The sequence below is a fragment of the Rhipicephalus sanguineus genome, chromosome 6 (assembly GCF_013339695.2).
Source record: "Rhipicephalus sanguineus isolate Rsan-2018 chromosome 6, BIME_Rsan_1.4, whole genome shotgun sequence".
Taxonomy (NCBI): Eukaryota; Metazoa; Arthropoda; class Arachnida; order Ixodida; family Ixodidae; genus Rhipicephalus; species Rhipicephalus sanguineus.
In genome coordinates, this window is record NC_051181.1 from 168,445,881 (window position 1) to 168,467,017 (window position 21,137).

The 21,137-nt window shown below is 46.4% G+C and overlaps 1 protein-coding gene and 1 non-coding gene across 2 annotated transcripts in view; both read right to left on the minus strand.

Annotated features, from left to right (window-relative positions):
- LOC119397704 (intermembrane lipid transfer protein VPS13A) overlaps positions 1 to 21,137 on the minus strand; it is a 1,038,245-nt gene that overhangs the window by 244,856 nt on the left and 772,252 nt on the right. Inside the window, exons 56-57 of the mRNA XM_037665124.2 lie at positions 6,700 to 6,810; positions 6,557 to 6,643 (exon numbers count right to left, since the gene is read on the minus strand). Coding sequence (XP_037521052.1) covers positions 6,557 to 6,643; positions 6,700 to 6,810 — 198 coding nt within the window. The remainder of the gene's footprint in view (positions 1 to 6,556; positions 6,644 to 6,699; positions 6,811 to 21,137) is intronic.
- Trnas-gcu (transfer RNA serine (anticodon GCU)) lies at positions 7,561 to 7,633 on the minus strand. Its single transcript has one exon. It is a non-coding gene; the product is annotated as a tRNA-Ser (tRNA).

Genomic DNA, 21,137 nt, shown 5'->3' on the forward strand with positions numbered 1-21,137 from the left:
CGCCGATGGTACCGACGTGGAGGACTGGCTCGCGATTTATGAGCGCGTGAGTGTCCCCAATAAATGGGACGAGGCAGGAAAATGGACTAACCTGGTTTTCTACGTCGCGGGTGTGGCGGGCCTGTGGTACAACAACCACGCATCCGATTTTACGACGTGGTCCGACTTCAAGACCGCCATTATCAATGTGTTTGGCCGCTCTGCCATTCGTAAGCTGCAGGCCGAAGAGCGCTTACGTGAACGCGCTCAGCAGGCCGGTGAATCATTCACCAGTTACATTGAAGACGTCCTCGATTTCTGCAAGAAGGCCGACACCACCATGTCCGATTCTGGCAAGATCAGGCACATCATGAAAGGCATTGACGATGACGCCTTCACCATGCTGCTCGCCAAGAACCCCAGCACAGCGGCAGAGGTCATAACGCTCTGCCAAAGCTATGAGGAGCTGCGCCGGCAGCGATCGATGACCCGTCGCTCTCCATCACGCGATGCCCAGCTCACTTGCTTGTCGACCATACCCGACCACTCCGCGTTGCTCGCAGAGATCAAGACCTTCGTGCGCGAGGAAATCGCGCGCCAGTTCTCTCTGCTGGACTTTGCTCGCCCTCGGTACGCTCAACAGCCGTCGACCATCCTCCCTCCGTCGAGCAATTGAGCAGGAAATCGCGGAGGTCATGCCTGAGTACCACCAGCACCATCCGGCTGTTGTACCTTTGAGTTATGCCCAAGTTGTCGCAAGAACGCCCCCACCAATCGCTACGGCTGCCCCACACATTTACGCCGAAGCCTCCGCTCGACCTCACTCTTACGAAGCGGATGTACCGGTAACCTACGCCGACGTCACACACAAGCCACGACTGCAGCCCACCATGTAGCCCTATCAGTTGCCGCCTCGTCAATCCCGTCCTGCACCATGGGCGGGCTCTGCCCCAGCGAACCGATGGCGCACACCTGACAACCACCCCATATGCTTCGCATGCGGTTACGCCGGCCACGTGGCGCGCTATTGCAATCGCGTGCAGCCGCTTAGAGACTTGTCGCCTGCAACCAGCCAGTCGAACCACCCATATTATGACCCACCTACGCCTCCATCGCCGACGTCTCGCCCAGCTGCATCTACCCGCCGTTCACCGTCAGCACGACGCCGCTCGCTGTCACCGATGCGGCCACGTCCAGTCCCACGTGACCAGGAAAACTAGTCGTCGCAGTCCACAAAGGAAGGGCTGTGACGCTATTGAACTGCGAAAGCCCTCAGTGAAGCCCATCGAACGTGATAGACGTTTTTGTGAACGGTGTTCACGCATCTGCCCTTATCGATACTGGAGCCGCCGTATCCATTATGGATGCTAAACTAAGCTGCCTGCTACGAAAAGTGAAGACGCCACTTTCTAGGCTCTTCCTCCGTACAGCCAGCGCCCAAAGTATTAACCCGACGGTGGTATGCACAGCCCGTGTCATCATTCAGGACGCTCTGTACGCTGTCGAATTCATTATAATTTCTTCATGCTCTCACGACATCATCCTGGGATGGGATTTTCTTGCCCGCCACGACGCCGTCATTCATTGCGCACCAGCCGAAATAGAGCTTTCACCGTTCTCAGATTTGACGCCGGCAGACAGTTCATCGGCTGCGACCAAAGTATTCGTCAAAGATGACATCACAGTTCCTGCAAATTCGTCAACGGCTGCGCCAGTCTATGCACCGGTCTCTGCGACGCCGTTGCACTCCTTTCTCCGTGTGACCGCGTTTTCACTAGGAAAGGCTTGCTGGTGCCATTTGCGACCGTGGAAATCACTCAGGGCGACACGGATATTTTTGTGACCAACCCATCCCCGTTCATTGTTACGTTGATGCGAGGGGAATGTCTCGGCAGAGCGGAACCCCTCGAAGACACACAAGTTATGGACGCACCGGGTGACACGCACTGTACCAGCTCCCGTACGCTCAGTGCTGTTTCCATATCTGATTCGTCATCCGCTGATGTATTTCGTTCCTCGATTGCTGACAACCTTACGTCGGTTGAGCGTTCCCAACTTCTATGCCTATTGGAAGAATTTCGTTCTTCGTTCGATGTCGCGCAAACTTCTCTTGGCCGCACGTCTGCTGTCACCCATTGCATAGACACTAGCGCCCAACCTCCACTGCGGCAATGTCGATATCGCGTATCTCCAGCAGAGCAGTCGTGCAATTAATGAGCAAGTCGACGACATGCTTCACCGCGACGTTATTCGACCCTCAAACAGGCGTCTCCTGTCGTTCTTGTTGCGAAGAAGGGCGGCTCTGTGCTGACTACCGACGACTGAATAATATCACCCGTAAGGACGTTTATCCCCTACCTCGAATAGACGACGCCATTGACAGCCTGCGAGGAGCAGAATTCTTTTCATCGCTCGATTTGCGCTCAGGGTACTGGCAAGTCCCCATGGCTGATGACGCTCGACCGAAGACAGCCTTTGTCACGCCGGATGGCTTGTACGAATTCAACGTCATGCCATTTGGGCTGTGTAATGCGCCCGCGACCTTTGAGTGCATGATGGTTACCATTCTGCGCAACTTGAAATGGCACACGTGCCTGTGTTACCTCGACGACGTGGTCGTTTTTGCCCCGGTCTTCTCCACGCATCTTCAACGCCTACGGCATGTGTTGACACGTTTGCGCAATGCCGAGCTACAACTGAATCTAAAGAAGTGCCGATTTGCAGCACGACAGCTGAAAATACTGGGCTACGTCGTGTCCAAGGACGGAATTTTCCCCGATCCAGCCAAGCTTCGGGCCGTGTCAGAGTTCCCCAAACCTACGTTGGTCAAAGAACTGCGCAGTTTCGTAGGCCTATGCTCCTACTTTCGGCGCTTCAGCCGCAACTTCGCGACTATCATATCGCTGCTGACGAAGCTCCTTGGCAGCAACGGGCCCCTCCATTCGTGGTCGTCAGAGTGCGATCATGCTTTCGCAAAGCTCCGTAGTTTGTTGACGTCTCCTCCGATACGGCCCCTACAGAGGTACACACGGACGCCAGCGATGTTGGCCTCGGTGCTGTCCTTGCGCAGCGCAAACCTGGGTTCCCGGAATATGTCGTGGAATATGCAAGTAGTACGCTTACTAAAGCCGAGAACAACTACACCATTACGGAGAAAGAATGCCTGGCAATCATCTCGCCCTTACGAAGTTCCGACCTTATTTATATGGTCGCCCATTTGATGTCGTCACCGACCATCATGCACTGTGCTGGTTGTCGTCCTTGAAGGATCCCTCAGGCCGTCTCGCCCGGTGGGCACTTCGCCTGCAAGACTACGACATCTGCGTGCTGTACCGCAATGGACGCCAGCATGCTGACGCCGATGCCCTGTCCCGCTCTCCCTTGCCTGACGACAATGCCCACAGCTCAGTGTCTCACATTGCTGTTTCTTCCCTCGACATTCACACCATCGCTACCAAACAGCGCAAGGATCAATGGATTGCCTCACTGATAGACTTGCTGACTGATCCTTCAGCCACACCATCCTCTCGCGCATTGTGTCGTCAAGCCCACCATTTCGCTGTTCGCGACGACCTCCTCCACGGACGCAATTACGATGGCGACGGTCGCTAGTAGCTACTAGTATTACCCCGCAGTCTGCGTTCTCACATATGCGAGTCGTTCCACTCTGATCCGCAGTGTGCGCACTCTGGGGTATAAAAAACCTACCACCGCATTCGCGAACGGTACTTTTGGCAAGGAATGTACCGCTACGTGCAGAAGTTCCTTCGTTCCTGCATCGATTGTCAGCGCCACAAAACTTCAACGCACCTGTCGCCGGTAGGTCTGCAACCTCTACCTTGCCCTGACCGACGATTTGGGCGCGTTGGCGTCGATTTGTACGGGCCACTACCTCCGACGTCCGCTGGTAACCGCTGGGCCATCGTCGCTGTAGACTACCTGACGTGATACGCTGAAACTGGCGCCCGCCCTGCGGCTACGGCGCACGATGTGGCCTCCTTCTTGCTCCACCGATTCATGCTGTGTCACGGTCCACCCCAGGAGTTGCCCAGTGACCGAGGCCGTGTCTTCTTGTCGGAAGTTGTCGAAGCCATTCTCAAAGAGTGCAACATTGTCCACCGCAAAACTACTGCTTACCACCCACAGACGAATGGCCTCACCGAATGCTTTAACCGCACACTCGGCGACATGCTCTTGATGTACGTCGCCGCCGACCACAGAAATTAGGATGCCATTCTGCCCTTCGTCACGTACACCTACAATACCGCCCCTCAGAGCACTACTGGTTTCTCACCCTTTTTCTTATTGTATGGCAGGCACCCGTCGCACACAACTGACACAATCCTTCCCTACAAGCCGGATCGCTCTGAATGTGCGCCTATTTCTGCCACAGACAGACTTGCTGAGGAGTGTCGTGAGCTCTCCAAGACCTTCACTATGCAAAACCAAGAGCAGCAGAAGAGCATTCGTGGTGACACCACCACTTCTGCGCCCACGTTCCTCCCTGGAGCGCTCGTTTGGCTCTCTGTCCCTACCACTGCAACTGGCCTCTCTTCCAAACTACTGCCCGAATACGAAGGCCCCTACCGTGTCGTCGAACGCACATCCCCGGTCAACTACCTGATCGAACCCATAGAACCATCTTCGGACATGTGCCGTCGAGGGCGCAACACTGTCAATGTGGAGCGCCTGAAGCCCTACCACGACCCCCTCATAGTGACAAGTTGCTAGGTCGCCAGGCGGCTCCCTTTTCGTACCCGGGGTAATTGTAGCGAAGCGTTCGAACTTGGTAATGGGTCGTCCTCTCGAGCACCTTCTAGTGGGTCGCCCTCTTCGGCTCGTTTCGAAGAGAACGCAGCTCGCGCTGAGAGTCGGCCCCGCCTTGACTGTCGCTGTATCGTCGAGTATCACCGCCGCCAATAAACCTCTTTATACAACTATGAAACACCACCCTGCCAGCGTTTCATCAACCTAGCTAAAAGAAACACTTTCATGTTGCTACCTCATAAGAATATGCTTAGGAATCCTCTCCAACTTTTTTTTCTGCATAGTGACAAGCTGCTAGGTTGCCAGGCGGCTTTCTTTTCGTACCCGGGGTAATTGTAGCGAAGCGTTTGAACTCAGTAATGAGTCGTCCTCTCGAGCGCCTTCTAGTGGGTCGTCCTCTTCTCTGAGAGCACGGCCCTCGTGCTGAGAGTTGACCCCGCCTTGACTGCCGCTGTCGTGCATAGTTGCCTAGTGCCCGCTAATAAACGTCTTTACAAATGCTCTACAGGACTAACAGACTTTTCTATTTGGCCAACACAAGGAGTGATATACACGGCGGAACCTTCATTATAAGTCCCCTGGTTATGCAACAACCCGCATTTTATGATGAATCGGTTTGGCCCCAGCAATACCCCTGTAGTAATAATGCATTAAAAACCTCCATTATAGGACGCAAATTTACACCAACTCACCTCATACGATGCCTCTTTTCTACCGTCTAAGAAAAATAATATCTTATTTACATGAATTTGATATGCACCTAATTTTTGCTGGTTCACAATAAAAATTCTCCACAATGTAACGATACCAGCTTTTTAACAAAAAAAAAAAAAAAAAGAAATTGACGAGCCCCTATGTTGACGATTACAAATATATAGAGAGTGGGACCAGCACAATTAGCCTTCATAGGATCAGAAATTTATTCTTTGGGAAATTGTCATGGATTTGGGTGGTTCCGGATGATGTACCCTGACAAGGTTCGGTTAATTGCACAACACATTTATGACAGAAAAACACATGGCACCCAAAAATAAACAGGAGGTACCGATAACCGTGAAAAAAATATTGAAAAAGCAGGCACAAGAGCACTAAATCCCTGCATGTCTCATTGCTGATCCCTATACTGGGTCTAACAACTTTGGCCTTGTGGTATCCGAAACATAGGCTCAATCTTACTAGCTTCTGTTTTGTGCACTAGAATCCCTCTTCATACTAGACCTCTGTTTGTGAGATTGTGCATGCACTGCACGCAGTCAAAAAGAAACATGCACTTGTCACTAGATCATGGGGAAAGCATAACAGTAGGTAGTGCAAATTTTTGACCAAGATATGAACAAAAAACTACAAATATTATGGATTCGTATTATTTTGTCATGAATCTGTAGCAACAAGTCTGTTTAAATTGTGCACTAAGCTACACAGAGGAAGATCCCTAGCTTTTGAAGGTAAACCGCCAGTATAGGGAGTAAAACTGGACAAAACCATGGTAGCTACTGCACACAGTTCAGCAGGGTCACATGCGGTGGTAAATGCATGACTTTCCTGTGCAGCTCTCACTGACACACACATCACTTTTTCTTGGATGCCACTCAACTGTTTTATATAACTACAGCTTGATTTTCGTAGCAGGTGTTTTGACCTACTAATGTACAAAAGACGGCACCTTATTTAGCTTGTGACAGACAATGTCCTACTTGCCAGAGAGGAGTTCCAACTGTTCATTAAAATGAAAACTCAAAGCCCCCAGTTACTGGGATGCCCATGCATCATCCCTTTAAAGAAATGCAACGAAACATTGCAGAGGTCTTACCTTTGTGTTGTTGACCACCAGAAAGAAGGGGCTGATGGTCACCATCTTGGAAAGTTTCATGGTTGACATTTGACTCTGCACAAAGAACTGCAAGCACAGGAGGCATGAGGCCGAGGCCATGAAACCACTGACAGACAACAGACCCTGTAAGTCTTGTTACGCTCCTTGTCCTTGCACACTGCCACACCACTGTTGCCCACTGTGTCCAGGCTGAAGGATAATGACCAGCTGGAGTTGTACACCCGTATTTTGGCCTGCACAGGGTGAAATGGACAGCTTTCTTGCCTACAGCACATTACAGAGATAATCAATTCATTATCAGCTGGTAAAGTAGTCCCTGTTAAGGAGCATTGAAAGAGGATAATTTTTCAGCAAACCCACTGAGCTAGCAGTATAAGTACCTTGAACCAACAAGGGACTTACTTAAGTGCTTGGAGTAGAGAGTGCCAATTATTACAAGGATTCAAACATGCGTGTCACTGCAGATTGCAGTGTGCTGCCACAGTGAGTTTACAGGCACCCCTGTTTTGGCCCATCACCCATGCAACCAACATAAGTGGCCTCTTAGCATTTGTGCTAAAGTTAGGAAAATGTGTGAGGCCAGATGGTGCAGAGACAGAGCATCACTTTCACAATCTACTGCGCACGCAAGGTCAAGCTTTGCCCGACCAATCAGCAAAACAGTTGACTCTAAGAAAAACCAAGGCCTGGGAGGAGGCTAATAGTGGCCTCGATACACAGTGTTCTACTTGATACAGCCAAACTCATTTATAACAATGCCATAAAAATGCCCTTTTTGTAACCAATAACTGTTGCATAAAAAGAAAGGCAATATAACAGTAATATAATAATATATGAGGTTTAACGCCCCAAAACCACGATATGATTATGAGAGACACCGTAGTGGAGGGCTCCGGAAATTTCGACCACCTGGGGTTCTTTAACGTGCACCTAAATCTAAGTACACGGGCCTCAAACATTTTCGCCTCCATCGAAAATGCAGCCGCCGCGGCCGGGATTCGATCCCGCGACCTCCGGGTCAGCAGTCCAGCGCCATAACCACTATACCACCGCGGCGGGGCGAAATATAAGGGTATGGCAGGCCGTCGTGCAAAAGGTGTTATATCAGAAGGGATGTGCCAATGCACATCGATAATAATAAGGATGACACAGAGGAATAGAAAGAATCTTGTAATAGGGAGGAGAGAAATAAACTTCAACCGCACTGTGTCACGGTTGTCTTGTTAACCTGGTATAAACCAAAGACATGAGTGTGTGACGGACACCATTAACCGGTTAACAGGGCATGAACAATGTGACGTGCTTGTCGCAAATGTCACGAAACCCTTTCCCTCAGTCACACACCCGCCTAGCACGGTCCATGGGTATGCGCCCCGTGTGATTTGCAGTCTGTATGAACACAGCAACTTTGAGAATAGACTTTGGAAATGTTCACACAATAGCGTTAAAGGCCAACTCCGGCGATTTTTTGGCCATGTCAAAGTAATGGTGCTTTTATGTTCCTGAGACGCTCCTGTTACGGGCCCGATAGCAGAAATACTTGGCATATTGGAGAATACTTTTAAATAAGCTAAAAAGCGCAACACCGAAACCGAAACCCAACCGAGTGCACTGTCTACGTATGACGTAGACGTTGTTACGAACGGACCGGAAGTCATGCAAGGCATGCCGGTCACGCCGGCGCGGAGTATGAAAACTGTGACAGCCGGGACGAGCAGGCGCACAGTGGAGAGGTGAGCACGCCACACATCAGCTGTAATGTCTGTGACTGACAGTGCAGCGTTTGATAATGACAGTGTCTCGGCCAGCACAGCAGACGCTCGCTGTAGCGGCCGAAGTTAGCGGTGCCCTCGGCTGCGTCACTTCCGCCGCCTTCCCAATACTGACGTCACAGACGCAATGTTGCCAATAATTGTGGGAAGCCAGGAAGGCGTTTGCACACAATCTTTAAAATTCATTTGCCAAAAATCTGCGCATGTCTCAAGCCTGTAATTTGGCATAAATGAAGGAAATGTGCAAAGGAACGTATCCAGCGAATTTCATTGAGATCGATCGACCTTGAAAAATCACCGGAGTTGGCCTTTAAGGAGCTGGTGTCACAGAAAATCCTGATAAACACAAGGAATAAAAATCACAGAACTATCCAAAATCAAAACCAGACATTGTGTGTGGCGATCAAGTATCCTACCAAGGAGCAGCACCAGTACTTCGAACTGCTTGAGGAAATCACCCCATACAGGCGTCATGTCGGGACAACATCAGCTGTGGTTGCAGTGTTAGCTAACAGCTTTGATAACAATGCAATAAGCATTACATAAGTGCTCCTATGACTCGGCAAGCTATAGCCCAGTGTTGCTCGACCCCGGAAGAATACGCCAACAACCACTACTTATGATACACGCCTCGTTGTATTGTAGTGTGCACTTCGCTCCAATGGAACTGATGCGTTCTAAAGTGAGTACTGATCTTACTTCGAACTATGAGCTACCTTATAGGTGCCAGTGAAGTCGGCATGCCTGGTGAGCCCTTCATATTTATGTAAGTATTTTTTTATTTATATAGGAATACCTCACAGGCCCACGAAGAGGCATATGGTGATGGGGGCATATGGTACAATCTAATACATAATTAATTGAACACACACAAGGATTCATTGTCAGGTACAAATTTAGATGTTACCAAATGATACAGATGTTAGAAAAAAAAATAACACTGAAAAAGATTAACAGACAAGCAAAGGAAAAAAAAGACAGCATGGCAGTAAATATTGCATAAAAAATTGTGTAACGTCATCACGACATAATACATTTGCATTATTATATGTTATATAACATATAGGCTTCCAAAGCAACCTTGAGCGGCGCTTATCATAACTGGGCATCCACGGTGCGTCTCCTTTCGTCACAACACTGGCTCTGCTTCCACGCATGCACAGATTGCATCTGTGGTGCATCACAATGTAACTGTCGCTCACTAGCAGTGCTCCGGACCAAATTAGAAGCGCATGCACGCACGTGTCCTTGCTGCCACCACTGCCACACCCGGTGACAAACCACCTTCGCTGGCACATCTATCCCTAGTAACGCAGAGTGCGGTTGCGTGAGTGTTGCGCCCATAGGTCGGCAAAAGTACTGGAGCTCACTCGAAGTCACTCAGAAATATATCTTGCTTTGAGGGCTCACTCACACTCAGACTCAACAAAATTTTCCTCAACCTGACTCACTCGGACACAGACTCACTAAAATGTTCTTCAACAGGACTCACTCGTACTCAAACTCAACAACATATTACTCACCCGGGCTCACTCAGACTTAGACTCACGGCCAGATCTGAGCCTGAGTGAGTCTCAGTGAATCGACTAAAGAGTGAGTTTGACGACCTATGGTCGCACCCAAACTTGAGCTTGGGTTCCCTATACACAAGTGTGTGACAGTGCAATGACTTAACTGGACTGAAAAGGCACGAGTGAAGCGCTAGCTTATCAGGGAAAAAAAGAAAGGAAACTAAGGACAGCGTTGAGAAAGCTGTTTGGTTAACAGAATGCAATAAGCACCGTGGTTTCGCAGTGAAGCAATGCTATCTGGTAGGCTGCCCACAACTACTCAATTACACAAAAATACTGATCCGCCTCATAACGCTTGGCACACAACAAAAAGGCTGCAGCATAGGCAGCTGCTCGCTGAATGCTTTGAATGAAATTGACTGCCGGAATTTTTTCACCGCAGAAAACATACAAAAGTTGATGGTACAGCAGCTTCTCATCATTACAACCAATATATTGTTAAAACCGGTATAGTGGGTTTGACTGCAGATGCAAAGAATCTATACCAATTGCAGCCTAACCTCTTCAAGCAATGGTTCCACAAAAGGCATTTTATGGTTGCTTGAATGGTCACAATAAACGTGACCTGATCCCATTTTACACCCATTTTATTGATTTGGAGAAAGAAACTTGCATTACACAAAGTCATTGCATTGCCACCCATTGGCAGTCCGTGAACAGCAAGATAGCCACAGATGCTGAATGACATGCTCACAAGTGCAGTTCTGTATCTGCTTCTTGCTGTTCTATGAAGTCATCTGTGGTTGTCATTCAGAAGAAAGTGTTGTTGTTCAGGTCTTTTTGCTGTGGTGGATTAAGAGGGACAAGCAGTTGGTAACAGAGTGCTTCTGTCTGGACTGACGATATATCAAATTGCTCAAGTCCATCTCGCAAGGGAACCTAAAGAGCCTTCCCCGATTGGCAGCCAACCCAAGGCATGTTGTACATGTAGGCCCTTCCAAGAGGCCTATCCTTATTTTTCTATGAACCTCCCTTACATGAATAAACTCCTATGCTAGACCTTGCACAGATTCCAGGGTCTGGTTGCCAATCACTGCTCCTGTTCACAAGCCAGACCATTGAACATTGTCTTTGTCTTGAGTACATTGATCTTCATCCTCACTTTCTCAGTTGAGGTTTCCAATCGTTTGTTGCAATTGGTCACCACTGATGCTGAAGAGCAATTTTTGTGAATCTTTATTTTATTTCTTCTCAATCTGGTTGTCTGAGCACTTCTAAGCATGCAGTCAACACCCTTTGTCCGACCCCATCACAGATGGAACTTTGTTTGCTTTTCTCGTGGAGGAGCAAGTCTTGTTGTTCAGTTCAGAGAGTTGGTGACAGTTCCTTTTAACTCGTCAAGCAGCACCCGTGTCTCTGTGAGCTGCTTCACAAGTTCACCAAGTCTTCTTGTCGATGTTGACTAAGGTATTCACAAAAGTTTTGGTGCCCCATGGCAACACAATGCTTCCAAGAGTGAAGAGACAAGCACCTTCAGTGGAGAACTCAAATGCAGTAGAAAAATCATCCTTAGCCTCCGAGCTCATGAATAGAGCAACTTGTTTCACATCCTCGGAAGTTGCAACAACAAAGAGTGCTCCTCTCTCAACCAAGTTGAATGCCCTTTTGTAGTCTATGAAAGACTTATAAAGGGTTTCACTGTGTTGCCATGGCTTGTTGAACGCTCACACATCTGTAAGTTATTGTACATTACCTTTTCTTGAAACCAGCTTGCTCTTTGCGTTGATCAACATAATTTGTCTTACCATGTTTGCAATCGCACTTATAAATATTTTGTAAAATATTCGAAGAAGCTGATTAGTCAATAATCCTTCAAGTCTTCCACATCTCCATTCCTATGCCTTAATATTGGCATTTTTCCATCTCACTGGTACAGTAGATGAAGTCTTCAGACATCATGCGTAAAATGCCACAAGCTTCCTAAATGCAAGGTACCCTCCAGCTTTGACCACCACTTTTTCATGGGACGTGTATGTAGTACCAGTAGTTACACATCAGTATTCCTATCTACACTCAAAGTTGGATGACTATATCTGAAGTGTAGAGATCACAATAGAAGTCTTCTTGACTATGTCATTGAAATGGCCAAAAAACTCACAGGGTCCCTTAGGGTGATTCTACGAGTGATCGAACATGCCTGTCCGGTCAATATTTTTGTTTTGCCTGGGTTTTTTATACGTTATGTGGGCACATTCAAAGTGCACAGAACCGAAAATTTTATTTCCAAGAAATGCCCCCAGCGCGCCAAAAAAATATTTGAATGTGGCGAAGCGGGCCTCCTGTTTTTGCCCGCTGCAATGTTTTCGGATTTCACTGCCGAATTTAATGTGAACTATAAATGATGTGTCGAAAATTTTTTTTGCTGGTTTTAATACGCATTACTGTGAATTACATCCATGCTTCTTTGATGCCGTCCTCAAAACGAACGAAATGTGAAAAAATGGCAAACACGGCCGAAATCAAAAAAGGGTCCTAAGTTTGAGGCGCCTTGGCGCCTTTGCTATTTCAAACAGAAACTTGAAAACAATGTCAACTATAGAAAAGAGCCCTTGCAACATTTACACAGAAGATAATTTTCCTATGGGCAGCGCAAAAAAAGAAAAAAATAGTTAAAGAAGCGAGCTTTTTGAAAAAGTACATTTCCAAAAAATAAAATTAAAAAAACTCCGGTCTCAATTTTGACAACAATTTTTTATTGAAGAGCGCTTATGTCAGTGAACACATGGTTTTAATATCATATGTCCTCATTTGCTTTGTTTACAAGATATAACTGGCCAAAATGACCCTTGCTGTGTGTGCTCACTTCAGTGCGGCTGATGGTTGTTATTAGCTTGCATTGTGCGTAAATCTCAGTTTTAATTATTCTGCTGCAGCAAAACCTCGCTCTTGTGGCTTTTCGTCAAGAAAAATGTGTTCTCATATTTTATTTGTGTCTAGCATGTGCAAAAGTGGGCTGCTGCCGCCCTCTAAATGGCTAACGTGTTAACAGTTTGCAGCCTACAACCTCGCCTACAATCATCAGAGGAAAGATGGGCACGCCTGTTCAAGATATCAATCGCTTGTTCTTCCTGAAGAAATGCCTGGTCTACCTCATCGCGGTTAGATGTAGACAGGTTTTCTTTGAGGAGCGTAAAGCAATACAAGCAGACTTTGCAGGTGTCGCGAAGATCCTCAGCCTATGACAGTAGCTTCTGGAGGTAGGCAACAACAAAAAGAGCAAAGAAAAAAAATTTGCGCCATGAAAATGTTTTCCTCAGCAATCTTCTTTTTGTGAACGCGTAAATAATCGGCACAGAATAATCGGACGTAGCCATGGGCCACGTGCATCGCGTGTAGTGAACAGCTAGACCTAGAGCAAGTCGAAACGTTTATACTGAACGGCGCCGCACAAATTATCTCACATCTGCGCAGCTGTCATGAATGCGTTTCCAGAACTGCTCACGGTTTAACATTTTATGACTAAGGGTGTCTAAGCACTTTGGGTCGTAATAATTAATTTGTAGGCCACACTCATTGTCAAAACTAAGGGTAATGTCCGTCTGGTGCCACCAATGACCTCTGCTGTCCTCAACATGGGAAAGCACTTTAGTAAAGTGGCAACAAAACATCATCAACTGGGCAGCTTCGGCCACTCATGGCTTAATCATGCCGCACCGCATGTTTTCTGGCTGTTGCAACGCTGAGGTAAATGTCGAGATGATACAGGAAGACGTTATCTGCGACGCCGAAAACATGTGATAGCGGGAAGTGAAATAAACGGCTCGGAAATCATTGAGCCATTTTTTTACAAATGTTGTTTAGGCACAGTGTGCATCGAATGGGGAAGATGGTTAAAGCGTACAATGCACGTAATTGAAGGGAAGCAAGCAGGCAGTGAAAAAACGACTCCATAACAGCGCGCCTGATGATTGTGGTATTTAGTTACAGAAAAGGTTGGCTTTCACTGCATAAAGATGCTTTATTCTGTATGCAAGGAAAGTTTTGACAAAGTGACCTAAACCATGTGTTCACAGTGTCTCTCGTGCTTCTGATTAGCAAATACTGGCGGGGTAAGTTGAGGTTGTAAGCTGCAAACTGCCTACGCGTTAGCCCTTTAGAGAGCGGCGGCAGCCCACCCCCGTACACGCTAGACACAATTAAAGTTTGAGAATACATTTTTCTTGACGACAAGACACCAGAGCAAAGTTTTACTGCAGGAAAATAATTAAAACTAGATTTACGTGCAATGCAAGCTGATGACAACTATCAATCGCACTGAAGTGAGCACACACAGCAAGGGTAATTTTGCCCCGTTAAATCTCATGAACAAAGCAAATGAGGACATACATATTAACACGGTGTTTTCACTGACATAAGCACTCTTCGATAAAAAAATGTCGTCAAAATTGAGGCATGAGTTTCTTTTTATTTTTTGAAAATGTACTTTTTTAAAAAAAGCTCGCTTCTTTAACTATTTTCATCTTATTTTGCGCTGCCTGTAGGAAAACTATCTTCCACATAAATGTTGCAAAGGCTCCTTGAAATACTTGACACTGTTTTGAAGTTTCTGTGTTAAATAGGAAAGGCGCCAAGGCGCATCAAACTTAGCAAACTTTGTTGATTTGGACCGGGGCTGCCATTTTTTGTTTCACTTTTTTTTTCTTTTGAGGACACCATACAAAAACATGGATGTCATTCACAGTAATGCGTATTAAAATGAACAAGAAAATTTTCGACACATCACTTATAGTTCGCGTTAAATTCGGCCGTGAAATCCGAAAGCATTGCAGTGAACAAAAACAGGAAGTCCGCGCCGCCACCTTCAAATATTTTTTGGCACGCTGGGAGCGTTTCTTGGAAATAAAATTTTCGGTTCCGTGCACTTTGAATGTGCCCACATAACATATAAAAAACCCAGGCAAAACAAAAATATCGACCGGACAGACATGTTCGATCTCTCATGGAATCACCCTTTAGAAGGCAGCAGCAGCCCACTCTCGCACACGCTAGAACCAAATAAAATCTGAGAACACATTCTTCTTGATGAAGAGCCACCAGAGCAAGTTTTTGCTGCAGCAGAATAATTAAAACTGAGATTTACGCACAATGCAAGCTGATAACAACTATCAGTCGCACTGAAGTGAGCACACACAGCAAGGTTCATTTTGGCCAGTTATATCTTGTAAACAAAGCAAATGAGGACATATGATATTAAAACCCTGTGTTCACTGACGTAAGCGCTCTTCGATAAAAAATTGTCATCAAAATTGAGACTAGAGTTTTTTTTAATTTTATTTTTTGAAAATGTACTTTTTTTTTTAAAAATTGCTTCTTTAACTATCTTTTTGTTTTATTGCGCTGCCCGTAGGAAAATGATCTTCCATATAAATGTTGGAAAGGCTCTTTTCTATATTTGACATTGTTTTCAAGTTTCTGTTTGTAATAGCAAAGGCACCAAGGCACCTCAAACTTAGGACCCTTTTTTGATTTCGGCCGTGTTTGCCATTTTTTCACATTTTCTTCTTTTTGAGGACGGCATAAAAAAAGCAGGGATGTAATTCACAGTAATGCGTATTAAAACCAGCAAAAAAAATTTTCAACACATCATTTATAGTTCGTGCTAAATTCGGCCGTGAAATCCGAAAACATTGCAGTGAGCAAAAACAGGAGGCCCGCGTCGCCACCTTCAAATATTTTTTTGGCGCGCTGGGAGTGTTTCTTGGAAATAAAATTTTCAGTTCCGTGTACTTTGAATGTGCCCACATAACATATAAAAAATACAGGCAAAACAAAAATTGTGACCGGACAGGCATGTTCGATCTCTCGTGGAATCCCCCCTTAAGTATTCACCTAAGCCATATTCTTTTTCTTCTTAGTCGGTGTATTAATCTCAAGAAAGCTCTGCGCACTTCAACCAGTTTAACACTGCCACCGTGGTCGACCCACCTTTGACCAAGCGGCGATGTCCTGTGACGATGTCGCCATGTGATGTCATAATGACATCACAAATTTTAGCGATCTGTGACATCATCAAGTGATGATTTCATGTATCACTCTTGTTGGAGCCACTGGTGCCACCGGTCAATTTTCACGTTTGTTGAGGCATCTAGGTCTTTTGCCTTATAGGAGCACTGACATAAAATTCACGCATGCCAATATTTTTTATCCTCGAGTAGTTATCAACCCCCTGGTAGCGATTCTAGACTCAGAATGCAACGGAGGGACGAATAAGTCTGTATGTTATATTGATTAATATAGCCACTATCGAGTGCAATTCAAAACGGTTGGAAAGCCCGCCAATTTGTAGCGCTGGCAGTGCTGCCTCACAGCCACCTCCTGATTGCGCCCCAGCTGACTGCGTTAAACAGAAAGAAGTGACGTCATGTTCAGCTGACATTTCGTCTGCTAGTTGTCACCAGCATCACTGTCATCGCTGTCAACAGTGTCGACAAGTGATGAAGGCAAAATTCTATAATTGGGACTCACCAGATTCGCAACTTCATGATTCATTTGAGCTTCAACACTTTGCAAAGCGATGATTCAGAAATGGATGTCGTTCCAAACAGCGACAAGGAGGTGCATGGGGATGCACTCTTTGGGTCATGTTCTATATTGCTTCAGATAACTTTAGCGTGTACGTCATTCCATTCCGGTATACGCAAAGGGGTTTACAGAATATTGGGTTACTGTTTGATGATATCAACAAGATGTGATGCTTTGGACAACCACAATGATAGATATGTACGTTTCTTTGTTTTGTTTTTGCCTAATGTTCGTGAGGAAAAAGAGTTCTAACAAGACAATGGATTCAGAATTATACCGCTGCTGCGAATGTACACCAGCAGAGAATTAGAATACACTAGGTTTCTACAATAAAGATTCTGTACTTGAGAGGTTTGTGGGATGTTGTGTGTAGCGAAGTACGAATCCCAACATAAAAACTAGGGGTGTGCGAATATTCGGCCTTTCAAACATTTTTCAAATAGTGTTTTTTATTCGATTCAATTCGCACCGAAATTTTACTATTCGAAGTATTCGAACTTCCGGAAAATAAATATAACGGTTTATAATAATGATAAATATAAAGATGCTAAATCGGCATGCTTGGCCATGCGTTTTGGGGCGCCGATGTGCGAAACTGCTAGCCACGTCTACCGATGCCCCGAGTGGTCGCTGCGCGACGAGCTTGCCGGGGGGTCCGCTGCCGATGCGTAAAATGCTCATCCGCGGTTCCGAGTAACCAGCGGGCGATGCGATTCATTGCTTGTGATAAAACACATTGCGGCTTCTTCACTTTCGCATGTCCGCAGGCGCAATGATGTTCTTGCCCGCAAAGTTCGGACACGTCTCATACATCGGCGCCATGAGCGGAGTTAGGCCTAGCCCCGACTCCGAGCAGTAAGCTCAGTCGTGATGTGTGTGGCCGCGGTACCCGATGTTTTAAAGCACGTCATGCTCGATCACAAATACAAAGAGTCGTCCCGTGATGGTCCGTCACGAGGTGCAAAATGCCGATAAGCAGAACTGCTTGTCCGAGACCAGTGGCGCACCGACGGGGGGGGTTTTGGGGGTTGTAACCCCCCCCTGAGGCCGACCTGACCCCCCCCCCCCCCCGTAACTGCTTCACGGTCATTGTCGCCGAGAATCCAGCGTACACGTTCACGGGCCTTTCAGACGTTGTTATTTTAATTCAAGAGGTGGTCTGAGGTCGATTTTCTCTCATTTACTCCAGAAATACGTGGTATTCACCCATCTACTCCTAAACTGAAAGAGCGCAAACCGCGTGCTCTGTGGCTCTGCGTTCACTTCCAGTGAAGCGGCTTTGGACGAAAGAAAAGATGCTTTCACGGGTCGTCAGTTTGACCCCTCTTCTTTTCTTGCCCCCTCTGATTATTGCAATAGAGCAAGGAGATATTTCGGAATCTTCAAAACAAGCTATTGTTTTTTTTTTATTTGTTTGATTCTCGGGGGAAGTCTAAAAGGGGCTGTGTACAATGACAATGCGCCGCGTGACTTGACCACAGACGTCGGTGCACAGTGCATGTGACATGAAAAATATTACGTATAGCAGCTCATCCAGCTGTGTACGCAGTGCTACATACATGTTTGTCCAGAACAAGAGTTCGCAGTGTTGTTTACCGTTTGTAACGTTATTATCCGGTTCACACGGGCAAATCTAATGCACTTACCTGCGCACATGCAAATTATACCTGGTTCACTGGGACGCTTCTAATGTAATTAGAGATTAAGATATCAAGTGCCTAAATACCATTAAATTGTCGGTGTCACATGGCTTGATTTATTGGCACTAATGGCGTGACGACGAAATTGCGCAATGAATATATGCTGGTTTTGTCTTGAATGTGCAACTTCTTTCAAATTCTACGTCATAAAACTCATTTTATAGAAATAACACGCGCTTTCATGTACATTCAATGCCTTACTCGCCATGGAAACGAAACTCGCTTAAGCGTGATGAACATTTCCTGTTGCGATGCCGGTGGCATTCTCGTTACTTTTTCTTAAATCCTTGATATTATAGTGAACACGAATTGTGTCCGTCACGGAGCACCTTTGTTTCCTTTAAATAGTCAATAATGTACGCTCTCCTTCCCGACAAACATTCTTTTTTCATCATATAGATGGGCTCTACGAAACCACGCCCTCTGGATGAAGCTTTTTCATCTAGCGGCCGTGACAAAACACAAAATGAAAATGAAGGCACTCATTCAACGGCAAGCTCTAAAGTATATAGCCACGTGTCACCGCTAAAATGCCCTTTATATTCACGGTGTTACCAATTAGCGCCACTTTTTATGTGCAGACGAGCTCTAACGTAATTCTAATTGGCAGGACCGAACCAAGGTAACTGTCGATCCTCCAAAACGAAAAAAAAAGGAGAAAAGCATTTGAAGCACTTGGGCCCTTCCAGAGACATATGGTGCGAATCTTCTTTTTCTGCCTTATCACAATGCATTAATTTTGCTAAATATGCAAACTTTCTCATAAACGTTTCACTATTTGGAACCCTGTGCCCATGTCTGTCGCCATAGCAAATATAACAATGAAACACATCGAGGAACAAGCTCTTAATTCATTGCAGCCGCAGTCAAAAATCTTTCACAGATACGTCTCAACGACTGTCATTCGAGCGTCAAGAGGTCATAAGTCACAATTATTCTCTCATCTAAATTTATCCAACGAGTATTCAGTTCACCCTTGAAACAGAAGACTCCCTGTCGTTTTTAGATGCCCTTGTAACTTGCAAATGAAACTGTGCAAACACACCTACACAAGTCGATATTTTCAGTTCACTTTAGAACCCCACAAAAATCCGCAATACATCAGTAGTAAAGAAGAGCCGGAACGCACTGCAGCACACAACTTTAGAAAGAAAAACAAGAAAAACGCGATATATTCAGGAAACGCGCCAGGAACGGCTACCCAAAATCTTTTATTCAGGAAGCATTTCGCTTCCAAAAACACAACGACGCAAGCTGAGAAATCCAGTAACAGGTGTCTCCCAATCAACATCACGACAGAAATACATATCTCCGCTATCCGTGGCGCCAGCAAAACCATCGCCCGTTTCCGCGGCCGGCTGAGTAACGTGACAGTAAGAACGCGAATGGCCCGTCGGCTCTTGCGCTTTGCCGCCTTTGTGCCATACACACGTACAGTCCGAAACGGGAGGGATAAAGACCTGACCGAAGCCAGTTCGAAACCGCTGACGGTGGCGCGCGCGACTTCAAAGTGAAACCACATTACAGTGTTCTAGAAGTTTATAGTGCGCTCACTGAGCGGCGGAGCGTGACGCACTTCATGTCGCCGCCGACAGGCGGCGCGGCTCACAGCGTCACCTGAAACTTTCCGGCGGGTTGCAGGGCGCGGATAGCGCGCGTTGTTGTTTTGCGCGCAAGAAAAGTCAATCTTACGGTGCGCAACTCACGGAAGTTCTTTTGATGCAAGTTTTCTGTGTGTTGTGAAATAAGTTACTGTCGTTGTGACTGATTTACGGAGGGCGAGCGATGTTTTAAGCGGCTATTGCATAAATGAATGCTCCTCCACGCAGCCGCTGCAATAACAGTGTGTGTAGTTGGGGGCGTTCGTTTTTTTTTTTTTGTCCTGCTGATCGATACGATTTTCAATGCACTTTCGCCACTGTAGCTATCATAGCGACTTCACTCCCGCCTTTCGAGCCCCACTATGCCGAATATAAACAACGCCTCATTTTTAAAATTTTTTCGCGTATATATGATCTAGCTGGTCTGTGTAACTAACCCACTTTTTGTTCTTTTTTTTTTCGCGAATCAATAATGGGGGAATCACTCGGCTTCGTAATAAATGTATCCGCACCGTACGCTTAAAAATTTTTATTTGCAGACGTAGATCGTACAAGGTTACCAAAACTTTTTATTGCACCTTGGAATTGCACCAGCGCGGATAAAACAGGACACGAAGAAACACTCGACAGTGTCACGCACTGACATACTGATTATATGTACACAAAACCCTGCCTATGTATGCGCAAATGTTTGCCATATCACAATATGAATTATCAATGCCGAAAATGTCACTCGTGGTCGAACAATAAACAGATGCAACAAACGTGTATGAACATCTGCTAGTCGACTACGAAAATGAAAAATAAAGGACAGCAAGAAACGCCGGCGATGTTTGCAGTCGACAGCCGACGACAACGTCGATCTACCAGGAACTGGGGCATCCCAAAGAGAGCCCAATCCCTTTGGACCTCCATCGCTTCCTAATGAGAGCTACTTCAGCCCCCCTCTACATCTCCTTTTCTGTACGTCACTATCCAGCCCGTTTCATCCGTCAGTATAGTTCTGTGCTTAGGACTTCGATAGCGAAACAAGCAGCGATGTACCAGCGTTCTTTAGTATTTTTTTTAGAAGTACTACCCCTAACCCCCCCCCCCCCTTTTTTTTTTTTACTAAAGAACGAGTATGGTTTTGTTGTCACCACCCTCGCGCGTTTTCTTGCTTTTATTGCTGTCACACTTGCCTCTGCGGTCACTCCTAGCTTCGTTGGGTCCAGCTGTTTTTTGTTGTCAAATGCAGCCCCAGAAATTTCTCTGCACGTACGCTGCATGCTCTATGTGCACGACCGCCTGAGGCTGTAAAAAAGCGCGTCCCTCCCGTCCAGATGCAGCGGCGGGCCGTCTTTGAGACAGTTGCGATTTGGGGATAGACACAGATGCCGATCCTTCAGAAAAAC